Source organism: Leptopilina boulardi, unplaced genomic scaffold, assembly GCF_019393585.1.
Source record: "Leptopilina boulardi isolate dan_hultmark-lab unplaced genomic scaffold, ZJU_Lbou_2.1 LbouV2_278, whole genome shotgun sequence".
Lineage (NCBI taxonomy): Eukaryota > Metazoa > Arthropoda > Insecta > Hymenoptera > Figitidae > Leptopilina > Leptopilina boulardi.
In genome coordinates, this window is record NW_026137838.1 from 686,274 (window position 1) to 699,546 (window position 13,273).

Genomic DNA, 13,273 nt, shown 5'->3' on the forward strand with positions numbered 1-13,273 from the left:
ACAGAAAAATTCATGTACGTACGAGAAAAAAAAAACTTATGGCAATTAATCTAAATAATTTAATTTCAAAACCACTCTATTTTTAAATTTTTTTTCAAAAAATAAATTTAAAATAATTTTTTTTTTTTTATTCTCGAAATAATTTTTGATTTTCATTATTATAAATTTTGTCGGAGATTGCTACGGAGATTAAGTTCTTAGATTACGTTTCTTTTTTTTATCCTTTTTTTATGATTGTCAAATTAAAGGGGGGGTTTGAAAATGGATACCTAGTAGTCAGACGTCAGTCTCAACGATCATGCAGGCTACGTTGATGTTATTGTTATGGAGAGGATTGTAGATGGGTTTTTTCGTAACCTCCGCATGGGGAGTTATTGTAAGACCCTCCTCCAGCTCTATTATGTCCGATGACGACTCCGACATCGAGCTTTTCTTCATGTGCTGACCTGTAAAAAAATCCAATTATTAGATTTTTTCATTTTACTGCGGATAATAATAATAATAATAATAATAATAATAATAATAATAATAATATTAAGTAGATTAACATCAATATCTTCAGAGTTCCTTTTTTTTAAATTATTGTAAAAATTCATTTTCCTGAATTGTGAGAAATTTTTTATATTTCTTTTTATCCAGAAAAGAAATTCTGTAAATTTTCCCTATATTTAAAATAAAATTTGTTTCTGTTTAACAAAATTCAGTGTTATATTCTAAAAATTATCTCTTGTCGAAAAAATAGTTTCTTCGATTTTATTTATTTGTAAAAATTACCTTTATAATTCTTCTATTTAATTGAAAGAAAAATTCTCGAATGATACAATATTTTCTGATTTTTGAAAAAAAAAAATTCTCTCAACCTTTTTTCTTCTTTTTTTTCATTTTCCATTGAATATGAAAATTTCTGAAAAGTTTTATATCCTTCATCCAAAATTGTAGAAAAAAAAAAAATTTCTTTCTTCAATAAAAAAATTCTTCAATTTTCTTCTCAAAAACTTAAAAAATCTTTTCTCTTTCAAAAACAAAAAAAAAATTTCTTCAAATTTTCGATACAATTTCGCTTTTTAAATCCCTAAAAATTTCTCCTTCCATTTTCATGGATTGTTTCCAATCTAAAAAAAAAGAAAACTCCAACAAAATTGTAAATAAATAAATGAAAAAAATATTATTTTATGAAAATAAAAAAAGGTAAAATATAAAGAGAAATTTTTTTTAGAAATACCTAGTGTGCCAGGAAGATAAGGACAGCTAGTCACGTGATTGAAATTTTGCGACTGCATTTCCTCCTGATCAGTCTCACGATGATAAAAGTAGTTGAAATTGGAAACGATGACAGGAACGGGTAGAGCAATCGTCAATACACCAGCAATCGCGCATAATGAACCAACAATTTTCCCCCACACACCAACGGGCCTGAAAAAAAGAGAAAAAAATTTGTTATTTTTTTTTTTCAAACCCAAAATACAATTTTATTTTATATATTTGGCGCAAAAAGAAAAAAAAAAAAAACAAAAGTGATAAGAAATTTCGTGCGAGGTGTGGTGTCTATTTTTGTGTATATATATACCGTGCCGGGTGTGGGCTCTACTTGCGGGAGGCTCGTCTGTGAAAATATTTTTTTTTTTTTTTCTTTTTTATTAATTTTATAGGCGACCGAAAAAATCACTTGCCTAATTCGAGAAAGAGCTCGACTATTCTAAATTAAGGCAAATAAAATACCAAAAAAAAATTTACTATTTACTCATATAAATTTTAACTATAATGCAATAGAAAAATGGACTTCGCTATAATGGGCACAATTGCGTGATAAGAGAAATGCTTGTGCTGGCCTGGTCATTTTAATTTGTTTGTTTATGATATTTGTTGTTTTTTTTTTTTTGTCTATTATTTCTTGTGAAAAAGGATCATTAAAACAAATTTTACGGCTCAATTAAAAAAACTAAATTCAATTTTTCCCCTCGCAATTCCAGTTTCCTGTGGATTTTTTGAAAATATTAAAAATTGACAATAATTATTTATTTTGTACTTTTATTCTCATTTTCAGATATTGCTTCCTCGTTCTTAAAAAAAGTATTTATATTTTAAAAATTTGTCAAATTTTTATTGATCCTCATTCATTTTGATAAAACTTAAAATTACAAAAAAAACGAGACCATCCATTTTTTTCGTGAAAAGCATATACAAATTGAATAATGAGTATTTTCAGTGAGTGAAAAGAAAAATCTTCAATCTCTGTTTTTTTTTTACATAAGGTTTATAAAATATAATTTGATATTTAATTTTCCAAATTTTATTATTAATTGAAATAAATAATATTGATTATTAAATAATATATAAAGATGAGTAAAAAAATTAAAATTAAATATTATTTTTTGAGTAGAAAAAATGTTTAAATTTAATTAGAGAAATCTCTGTTAGCGGTAAATAAATAATTATTTTTACTATTTTTGCAATAACGCAAATTTATCTAAATGAAAATAAAAATTAGTGAAACAATCAACAAACTAAAACAATCACTGCACAAACAAAATAAAGCAATCAACATAAAAGTAAAAGAACAATGAACACAAGTTTTTTTTTTTTTTTTCTTTGAGCCATAGGAAAACGAAAATAATAGAAAACAATTTTTTTGTTATTTAAGATGAAAAAACTTCCTTTTTGATAATTTTTTTGACAATAAATATAGAAATAAAGAAATTTATTTGATTTTATTATTAAAATATTTTTGTTTATTATTAATATTTAAAAATTAATTATTGTTTTTGATTAAAATTTTCATTAGAAAATTATAAGGAAAATTTTACTTAAATTCTGAATAAGAATTAAACGTCAAACCCCCCCCCCATTTATTTCTTGTGTTCAAATTTATCAAATTAAAAAGTTATCAAAGTTAAAAGTTTCCAAAGAAACATTGAAATTGCTATATAAGAGATACGAGAATGATTACGGAAACATTAAAATTTTTTTTCAAATTAGAAAAATTTCAATAACTCCTCTCGCAATGAGGAAAATTAATTAATCAACTAATTACTCCAGAGTGAAAAAAAATGTTAAAAATAATATTAATAAAAAATTTATTATTATTGTTATTAAAAAAAACAATTAATGATTAAAGTACTAATTATTTTTTTATTATTATTTCGTTTACTTTTTTATTACTTTTTATTATTTCTTTAACTTTTTTTTTATTATTTTTCCTATTCTTTTACTTTTTTTTATTACTTTTTTTTAGTTTTATAATTAATATTTGTAATTAACATTTTATTAGTCTATTATTATTATTTGTTATGTTATTTATTCGCAATTCTTCGAAAAGAGAAAAAAGTTTTTGTTTATTAAAAAAAAATTATGAAACTAATGAAAAAAAAAAAAAAAATTAAAAAAATTAGTGATTAAATTCCAAACGTGCATCCACGTGCATCAACACTGTGAAATCTAAATGTCGTGCATTTGACGAACGGTGTCATGATCGGTCAGGGCAAAGTGTGTCCGACACGATGTGGCATGCTAATCAATGCGCTACAAATTCTGTGGCCTGTACCTCGTGCTTGTCAGTCGACGTGCGTTATTGAATTTTATATATATATATTTTATAATGTATAAAATATATATATATATAATTGCAATAATAAAATGAGGATATTTATTCGATGATCGAAAAATGATGATGATGACAACAACAAGGCTATACAAATAATGTCGTGTGTATGTGTCATTGAAAAAAAAATATTTTCATAACAATATATATGTGAAAAAATATTTTATTCACTATTTCAAGCCTTTCGCGATGACTCTTAAATAAATCTTCATTTTGGCTAGACTTCAACTTCCGCTAGTTAAATTTGCAAACTTAATTTTATTGTGATCAACAACATTTTTGTTTATTATTATTTTGTCATAGTGAAAAATGTTTTTCCTTAATCAGACGAAAAAATTCGTTAACGAGAAGTTAATAATTTAATTATCTATTCTAATCACTAATTAGGAATTAATTATTTACTAGAATTTACTAAATTATTATTACTCTACTAATTACTAATTACTAACTAAAAATTAAATAAACTAATTTACTCTATTTATTTAATACAACGATAATATAATTTTTCACGACAAATATTATTTTTTTAAAAATTGATTTTGTAAATTTAATTTTCGTAGAAAAGGAACTTTTTTGTTTTTCAGTTTTTTTTCAGAAATAAATTTTTTTAGTAAAAGCCAGTATTGAAAATTTTTATAAAGCCTGGATAATGTGAGATACGAGAATTGCCAATCGTTTTAGATACGATAGAGAAGGAGAGAGAAGAAAAGGAAAAAAAAAAAAGGTAAATGGAACTTGATAGAATCCTATAAGATTTTATTCAGTCCCATTACTGTTTAGATTTTAGTAAATCCCTTTTGGGGATCTCGGTGGTGAATTTGGGAGATAAATTTTAAAATAAACTTTTGTTTTGATAAAAAAAAATTGTCAAAAATCAAATTTTTCAATTAGAAATTTTTCTTTTTTAGAAAGAAAAAATTAGTAAAATAAAACGAAAAAAAATTTAAATTCCAAAAAAAGCGAATATAATTATTTTTGTAATTTAAAAAAAAATAGTAATAATTTTTTTTCTAAATTGCTAAGAATTATAAAAAAAGGAAGAAAAAACAATTTTCCGAGACTAAAAATTCTCGCTGATGCAAAAAAAAAAAAAAACTGGATTATTTTAAGATTTTAATAATACCTTAGCACCGCAATTCGATTTCAACTTCTATACATAAATATCAATGCTTGGTGCTTGAAATGAAAACAATTTTAACAATTTCCGGCAGTTCTTAAAGGAATCTCTTGAAAAACGTACAATTTCGTGTAATCGTGTACTTGATTCACAACAGAGAATTTCCTTTTCAATTTAGTCTTAATAAAAAAAATTCTAAGATTGCATACCGAGAATGAAATTTCAAATACCCCTGTTTTATATATATATAGTCATAGAGTAGAATAATTCCCGAGTCATATTGAATAAATCATTTCAGTTGTTTTATTTGAATTTTTTTTTCATATGTCAATCGGTAAAAAAAATAATAAAAAAAAACAAAAAATATCTAAAAATTTTTCTCAAAATATTAGAAATGAAATTCCACTTTTTCTTTTTTAAGAAGAATTTAATAATTTTTTTTGATAATTTTTTCCAAAAAGGTTTTTTTAAATTGCAATTTTTAAATAAAAAACAAATTTAAAAATTAGTTAATTTATATTGAAATGTAAAAAGATTTGAATAGCTAACAATTGAACTAGAAAAAATTTGAAGTTAAATAATTTAAATAAATACAAAAAATACAAAAAGATTGAAATTTGAATCCAATTGAAATAAAAAAAAATGTTTAAAGTTCAAAAAAATCGAAATTAAAAAAACTAAATTCCAAAAAATTAAATAAAAACAGAAATTCAAAAAATTGAATTAAAAAAAAAATATTTTGAAATTGTTTTTTCCCCTATTGTTTATTTTTCACTTTTACGTTGTTCTCATTTTCAGTCTCGTTGTCTTGTTCCTCCTTTTTTTTCTCTCTCTTTCTCTTTTCTTCCTTTATTTTTGACTTTTATCCGGAATTTTCTTTAATAATAGATGCGAAATGAGAAAACCGGATTGAATTGCTGTCAGTTTCAATGTGTTTCGCGTTGCTATTCTGTCGGATATAGAAAAGCTTTTGCAGGTGGCAGAAACTTGGCTTCCGTTTTGTGAATAAACTACAGACAAGTTTTTCCAGTAAACACACGTTGATTGCAATTTCTTTGTGTTTTACGTGTATTTGCGTGTATGTGTATTGGTGATGTATAATATTTGGGGACATCAGTCAGTTTGAACTCGGCTAGTCGACACGAAAAGCAAATCACTTCTGCAAATAAGGTTCGTGTTCTCTTACTAACAGTGGAATAACACGCGCTTCAAAAAATCCGAATAAATACCCCGTTGAGTTTGAAGCTTTCCGCTTTAATCCAAAGATTAATAAACAAAGAGCCATCGTAAATACGATTTTAAAACAACTTCTTTAATTTTTCAAAAGAAAATTTTTTTCATTTCACAAAAGAAAAAATTTTATTTATTTTTTTTTTAAATTGATATAAAAAATCTAAAATTGTATTTTACAATTGAATTTTTTTTTCTATATTTTTTTTTTTTTAATAGAAAATTCTTGTTTTTTTTCTTTTTTCATGAAAAAAATATTGTTTATGTAGAGGAAAATTTTATTATTTATAATATCAAAGTGAGCTTTGATTTCAAAAAGCCGTGTATTATATAATGTTGAAGTAATTAACAGCACTTCTTTGATTTTCCAGTCAATATAGCGGAACAAAATCTTCGTTAACATTTAATGTGTTATATAATATTTCAATCGGTTCTTTGAACGCTCTCGGACTATTAAATTAATTAAACTACTTGGCCAATTTCCCATTTCTTCAAGCTTGATTGTTATCAGTCATTCTTTGCCAAATGATACGTATATATTGAGAGCTTCAATATTATTATTATTATTATTTCAATTTAATTACCTTATATTTATTTTTAAACATTGCGATATTTTTTCCATAAATTAACCGACATTTTCTAATTTTTCTTTTTTCCATTTCTATATAATATATTGGATTTAATTTCTTTTTTCTTATGTCTTTCTTTTTATGTCGATTTAATTAAATTAATTTAAATTAATCGAAAATTTGTTAAAAATTTATAATTAATTTTAAATTAATAATTTAAAATGTTTAAAATTATTTAAATATCAAATAATAATTATAAATACAAAAATCAAATTATTTATTTAAAAAAACTAGTTTTTAAATTAATATAGAAGAAATGGAATTTTATTTGTTAAAGTAAAAAAATTGCTATTTTTAAAGGGAGTATAAAATATGTTTTAATAGTCCAAGTGCGAAAAGTGGCAGTGAAATCTTATATAATGTGTGTAATCACGATTTGTCACGCAAAACACTTAATCACAAGTTAATGGAAATAGGAACTAGAAAAACCTATGAGAAAATTTCTCCGTCTTGACATTCACTAAAAAAAAAGAAAAAAAAATCATTTTCTCTCAAAATATTTGTTTTTTTTTCAAAACAAAAATTGTTTCGATAACAAATTTTTTTTATTATAATTATTCGTCATATTATTATTTATTTTAATATCATTTTTAAAATATTATACATATTATTTTTTCTATTATTTTTTAAAATTATTTGTTTAAATATTTTTATTATTATTATTAATATTTTTATTATTATTTTTATTAATATTCTTATTAATATTATTATTAATATTATTATTAATACTATTATTAGTGTAGAAATAAAAAATTTGTATATATATAAAAGAAAGAATTTTCAAGATTTTTTTAACCACTCACAAAAAACAACATTTTTGACTGAAAATGAGAACAGTTTTTATTGAAAATAAAAAACAAAAAAATTCGAATACTCGAAATGAGTAAAGAAAAAATATTCAATTAAAATAAAAATGGATAACGAAGCGACTGGAGATATTCGAATCTCAAGATGAGAATAAAAGGAAAATATTTTTTTGTAGTTTTGAAGGGCAACATTTTTTTTTTTTTTTTTTTTTTTGCCAATATCTAGAAAAACGTGGAATTTCATAATAGTTAACAGATCGCCAGTGCGACTTGGGTGTCAACGACCTTTTATCGATCAGTCACCTCATTAAATCCCACTCATTCGCTGATAATGATCACGATTGTCGGATAATGCCTTACAATTTGTAACACTATACAAAGAATTTGCACTGGGCTAATGCCTTAATAAATAGAAAAAAAAAACAAAACTAAAAATAAAAGAAAAGAAGGAAAACTTAAAAATTCTTCTTCAAAAAAAATATTGAAATAAATAAAAAGAAAATAAAAAATTGAAAGAAAAAATATTTTTGAAATCAGAATAAAATTTTAAGAAATAAAAAAAAATTGAATTTAAATTTAAGAGGGAGAGACCAGTTTGTATAACATATTAGTGTAAAACTTGTGACGTAAATGACGTTATATATGTATATATGAAAGCATCGTGCCAATTGAAATCTAAATCTACTTCAAGGCCAATATGAGATAGAATGAATGAGAAATGACAATAGCAGTGATTTTTTTTTATATAGTAAAATGATATAAGGTGACAAAGATACAATTTATTTTTTTAGAAAAAAAAAATTTTCTTTTTTTCCTTTTCTTTTTAAAATTAGAGGCGTGACTATAAAATAGAAATAAAAGAGCAAAAATTTAATATTTGGCTTTGAAAATTGAATTGAGATTAAATTGTGCGTTGAAGAATTTTTAAATTTAAAAATATATGTTTTCTACGAAAAATGTAAAATTGTTCTTTTTTTTCTATAAATAACAAAAATTAATTTAACTATTTGATTAAGAATTTTCTAAAATTAATAAATTTATTTTTTAATTCTAAATTTAAACTAATCAATTTTGAATTGCAACTACTTTATGAATATAGTTTAAACTATTTTATGAATGAATAAGTTTAAAGTACTTTAAATTTAACTATTTAATTATTAGACATTACATTATTGTAACAACATTTTAATTTTAATAATTAAAATATTTGTCCTCTTTTTCAAGGAAAACAATGTTTCTACTTTCCATAAAAAAACAAATATTTCTAAATTCGAAAAATTCTTACTCAAGCTCCAAATAATTGTAATTGTCAGTATATTTTGTATAAATGAAAAAAAAAATGTTCAAAAAGAAATTAAATTGTGAATTACCCCAAGAAAGAAAATATAATTTCGTTACTTCATCAAATTCAAATATTTATTTATTTATTTATTAACGGGAAGTATCCAAAACTATTTTTTTTGATTAAAAATGAAATAATTCTAATAATAAATTTATTACATTGAAATATTTTTTTAAGAAAGCTATTTTATCTCATAAAGTAATTTTCAAAAAAAATGTTTGATAATTTATTTGAAAAAAATAATAGAAAATTTGGTTTTATTTATCAAACAAAAACTTGATAAAATTTTAGTAGGAAAATTTTATTGATAAAAAATTTTCAAAATATTATTAATATTAAAAATTATTAATTAAATAATTAGAGAAAATAAAGTAAAATTGATTTGAATTTATCTTTAGAAATATTATTTTATGTTTAAATTGCTTTAAATTAATTTCTCTTTCTAAGAGTAAAACATTTTGTTTTTTAAGAAAAATTATTTCCTTTATTTCAGAAATATTTTTTTTTTTTGTAGTGAATTTTAAAAATTGAGTAATTCTCCAGAATTTAAATAAAATTAAAAAACAAATATTTAAAATTAAAAACAATTTTTTTAATTAAAAACAAAATAAATAAAATTCCACAGTAAATTTTATTCGCAAAAAGTTAAATTCACAAAAAATATAAACAAAATGTTGATCCATATTTTGTTTAATTATAAATAAATGAAAAAAGAAAAGATATTTAGAATTAAATTTCAAAAATTATGAACGAATATAAAGAAATTGAAAATAAAAACAAAAAGAATTCAAATTAAAAGAAAATTTTTCTTTCTGTAATTCAAATAAAAAAATTAATTTTTTATTTTAAAAACTAAAAAAATGGATAAATTCTGGAGAATCAATGATTTCTTTTTTTAATGTGTGTATGAGAAAAAAAAAATTCGTGATTATATGAGTGAGAAAAAAAAATGAATGTTTCGAGTATAAGTATTAACGTGAGGGCAAAATACAAGTAGTTGATGGAAATCAATCAATCAATCAACGAATTAGTAATTAAAAACCAGGTACAAACGACAGCACAAGAGGGACATACTGTGGCATTAACTAAAGTGTTAATGAAAGTGAGTACATCATACGTCATGTCACCATAGCCCACGGTCGTCATCGTGACAACGGCCCACCAGAACGCGTCCGGAATGGATTTGAAGAACGAATTCTCGGAGCCAGCCTCCGCGAAGTATACCGCTGATGAGAATAGCACCACACCTGCAATATAATGGAGAAAACCCGTTCAGAAATATCAATGTGAATTTTTAATAATACCTCATGTCCCCGTAGCCGACGGTTGTCATTGTGACCACCGCCCACCAAAATGCATTTGGAATCGATTTGAAGAAACTGTCTTGCGAGCCAGCCTCAGCAAAGTAGACAACCGAGCTGAATAGTATCACTCCTGAAACATGATCTTATCGCTACTAAAATCCTATTCATTTTATTCTCTCGTGCAGAAATTCTTTTTTTTTCAATAAAAAAAAAAAAAAAAAAATGTTCTTTTTGATTTAGTTCCTAATTTTTAAATTGAATTTTAATATAATTTTTAATTAACAAAAAGGTGAATAATTTTTATTTAATTCGATTTTCAAGTAGATTTTTATTTATTCGATCTTTGGGAAAATAATTATTTAATTTTTTTTTCCAACAAATATTTGATTGAAATTTTTTTCAATTAACAGTAATCACAATTTTATTGGATTATTTTCTGATTTGATAATTATTTAAATTTTCATCTCCGATTGGCGAAATGAAATTTGATTTTTGAAAATTCTCAACTAAAATTAAAAATTATTGAATATTGATTTCAAGTGTAATTCGAATAAATAAAAATTCAATAGAAACTAAATCAAAATTTCAAGAAAAAATTAAATTGTCTTTAAAAAATGAAAAATTACAATTTATTTCTGCACGAGAACTGAGAAATGAGAACATTTTCTTCCAAATATTTTTATAAATCTTACGTCTTTCCACAAGAAAAACTTATACCTGTATCAAAATATACAGGAAATTCATTATTAATAAAAAATATTATTCAACATTATAAATTATTATAACCATAAATAGAATAAGATAAAAATAATAATTAAATACTAAATTCCCTAAAAAAATTCCTTATTTCACGATATAATTTTAATGATAAAAATATTTAATTACAATAAAATTGTAAATTAATTAGAAAATTATATCGTGAAATTTTTTATACAAATTCGTATTTGAAAATTCGTATTTGAAAATTCGTAATTGAAAATTCGTATTTAAAAATTCGTATATAAAAAATTTGTATAGAAATTAAATAAATATAATTAAATTTTATACTTTAATTTCTATTTTTAAGCAAATTTTTTTTTTCTTTAGATTTCTTTTGAATAAAGAATTAAAAAAAGGGAGAAAATTATTGTCGATAAGATGATAGTTAAGTAAAGATAAAATATTGATTTTAACTGTGTACGTCGTGGGTATACTTTAATTTCAAGGGATTCAATTATTGATTGCAAAAGCAATTAGATAGTGATCACATGAAAATTTACCTCTTGAGGTACTGTCGTTTCCTAAGATTATCGTCTAACTATAGAATAAATTGCGCATGAAAAGCACTACTACGGGTATTAATGATCATCCTAATGCCACTATACTTTATGTATATATACACACATATATATATGTATATATAATATACAAGAGTCAATGTAAATGTTCAAGTGCATTAGGACTAGATTAAGTGCTTTATAATACCTACTTTCAAAAGTCACTGTAAATTTGTAAATTTATCCAAAAAAAAATTCTGTTATAATAACTATTTTTTTCAGTATTTAGTGATACACTAACTATATTTTTTTTAAATTCTACAAAATTTAAATTTTCATTGTCAAAATGCGAAAAATCTGCCAAGTTTTTTTTTTATTTAATCCTATAAAAAAAAGAGTGGAATAAATTTCTTCAAATTTTTTCTGTAGAAAATATATTTTGTAACACAATTTTTAGTAGAAATTTTAAGAGAAACTCACAAAAATCAAGAAATTGATTTCTAAATATAAAAAAATTTTATTCCAAACTTTGTGGTTTTTTTTCTGTTTTATAATAAGCAAACTATTTTATTCTATGTTTAAAAAAAAAATCTATTTTAAAAATTTACTAAACTAAAGTTTTTTTTTTTGAAAGTTGATCCATTATAGTTTTATTTGGAATTTTTAAAATTAATATTCCAAACTAGGGATTATAAAAACAATTTCGAAAAAAGAATTTTTATTTCCGTCTTATTTCTCTCGTTTAAAAAAAAAGAAGAGTTGGATCAACCTTCAAATCGTTAAAAGTAATCAAAACCCACTCTCTAAATTTGAATCAGTTAAAAATAAAAGAATTCTGCTGAATCTGTAAACTTTTCCAACGAGCAGTTTACTTTTTTGACCGAAAATAATTTTTACTATTAAAAAATTTAAAATATTAAATTGAAATTGGCAAAATTGAATATTATTTTTCAACTTATTCAAATAATATCGAGAATGGAAAAAAAAATGGAAACAAAAATAATTGGGAAAAATAAGGCGAGACTTACCGATAAAAAGGAAAAAAATGAGCAGACCGAGCTCTCGCATTGATGCCTTTAGAGTTCGGCCAAGAATTTGAAGACCTTTACTATGCCTGGACAGTTTGAATATTCGAAACACCCTGACCAGTCGTATCACCCTGAGAATCGCGAGGGACATCGCTTGATTCGTACTTTTGTCTTGTGGACTAACAGGTGCCTTCGGCAAATGTAATGTGTCCTCCTCCTCGGCGACAACAGTTGCCAATGTGATGAAATAAGGAATGATGGCGATGATATCAATGATGTTCATAACGTCACGGAAGAAGTTTAGCTTATTTGGACAGGCGAGGAAGCGCACCGATAACTCGAATGTGAACCAGATTATACAAATAGTTTCTATTAGGAAGAACGGGTCCGTAATGTCCGGCACTTCGTCCTCCTCGATTTTTGTACCGTTTGTCGTCGTATTGAACACTTTATAATGCTTAAATTCGGGAAGTGTTTCCAAACAAAATATTACAATCGAGAGGAGAATCACGAACACGGATATGATGGCAACGACTCTCGCCCCCTGCGAACTCTCTGGATATTCAAATAATAGCCAAATTTTTCTTTGATATTCGTGCGACGGTAACGGCTTTTCTTCTTCTTTGATGAAACCTTCGTCTTCCCTAAAAGAAAAAAAAAATTTAATTAAAAATAAAATTAGAAAAATTTTTTAAAATCGAAAAAAAATCAAAATATTAAACACAATTTAAAAATTCTGACAAATAGAAATTAAAATAAATAAATTAAAAATCTGTAAACAAAAATAGATCAAATAAATACTAAAATTGAAAAAAGTTAAATTAAAAAAATATTCAGACTAAAAATACAATCTGAAATTTTATTAATAAAAAAATAAAACAATTAATTAAAAAATTCAAATCGCAGAATAAATTAAAATTCCAAACGGAATAAAAATTAAATAAAAAAAAAACAAATTACAAA

At 23.4% G+C, this 13,273-nt stretch overlaps 1 protein-coding gene across 6 annotated transcripts in view; it reads right to left on the minus strand.

Moving 5' to 3' along the window:
* The window catches only part of LOC127281941 (potassium voltage-gated channel protein Shaker), a 188,501-nt gene that overhangs the window by 10,189 nt on the left and 165,039 nt on the right, over positions 1-13,273 (minus strand). For all 6 annotated transcript variants that reach the window (XM_051305950.1, XM_051305951.1, XM_051305952.1 and 3 more), the window contains 4 exons: positions 12,311-12,954; positions 9,840-9,969; positions 1,223-1,413; positions 270-446 (listed from right to left, as the gene is read on the minus strand). In XM_051305950.1, the coding sequence (XP_051161907.1) occupies positions 277-446; positions 1,223-1,413; positions 9,840-9,969; positions 12,311-12,954 (1,135 nt within the window). In that variant the 3' untranslated portion in view covers positions 270-276. The remainder of the gene's footprint in view (positions 1-269; positions 447-1,222; positions 1,414-9,839; positions 9,970-12,310; positions 12,955-13,273) is intronic.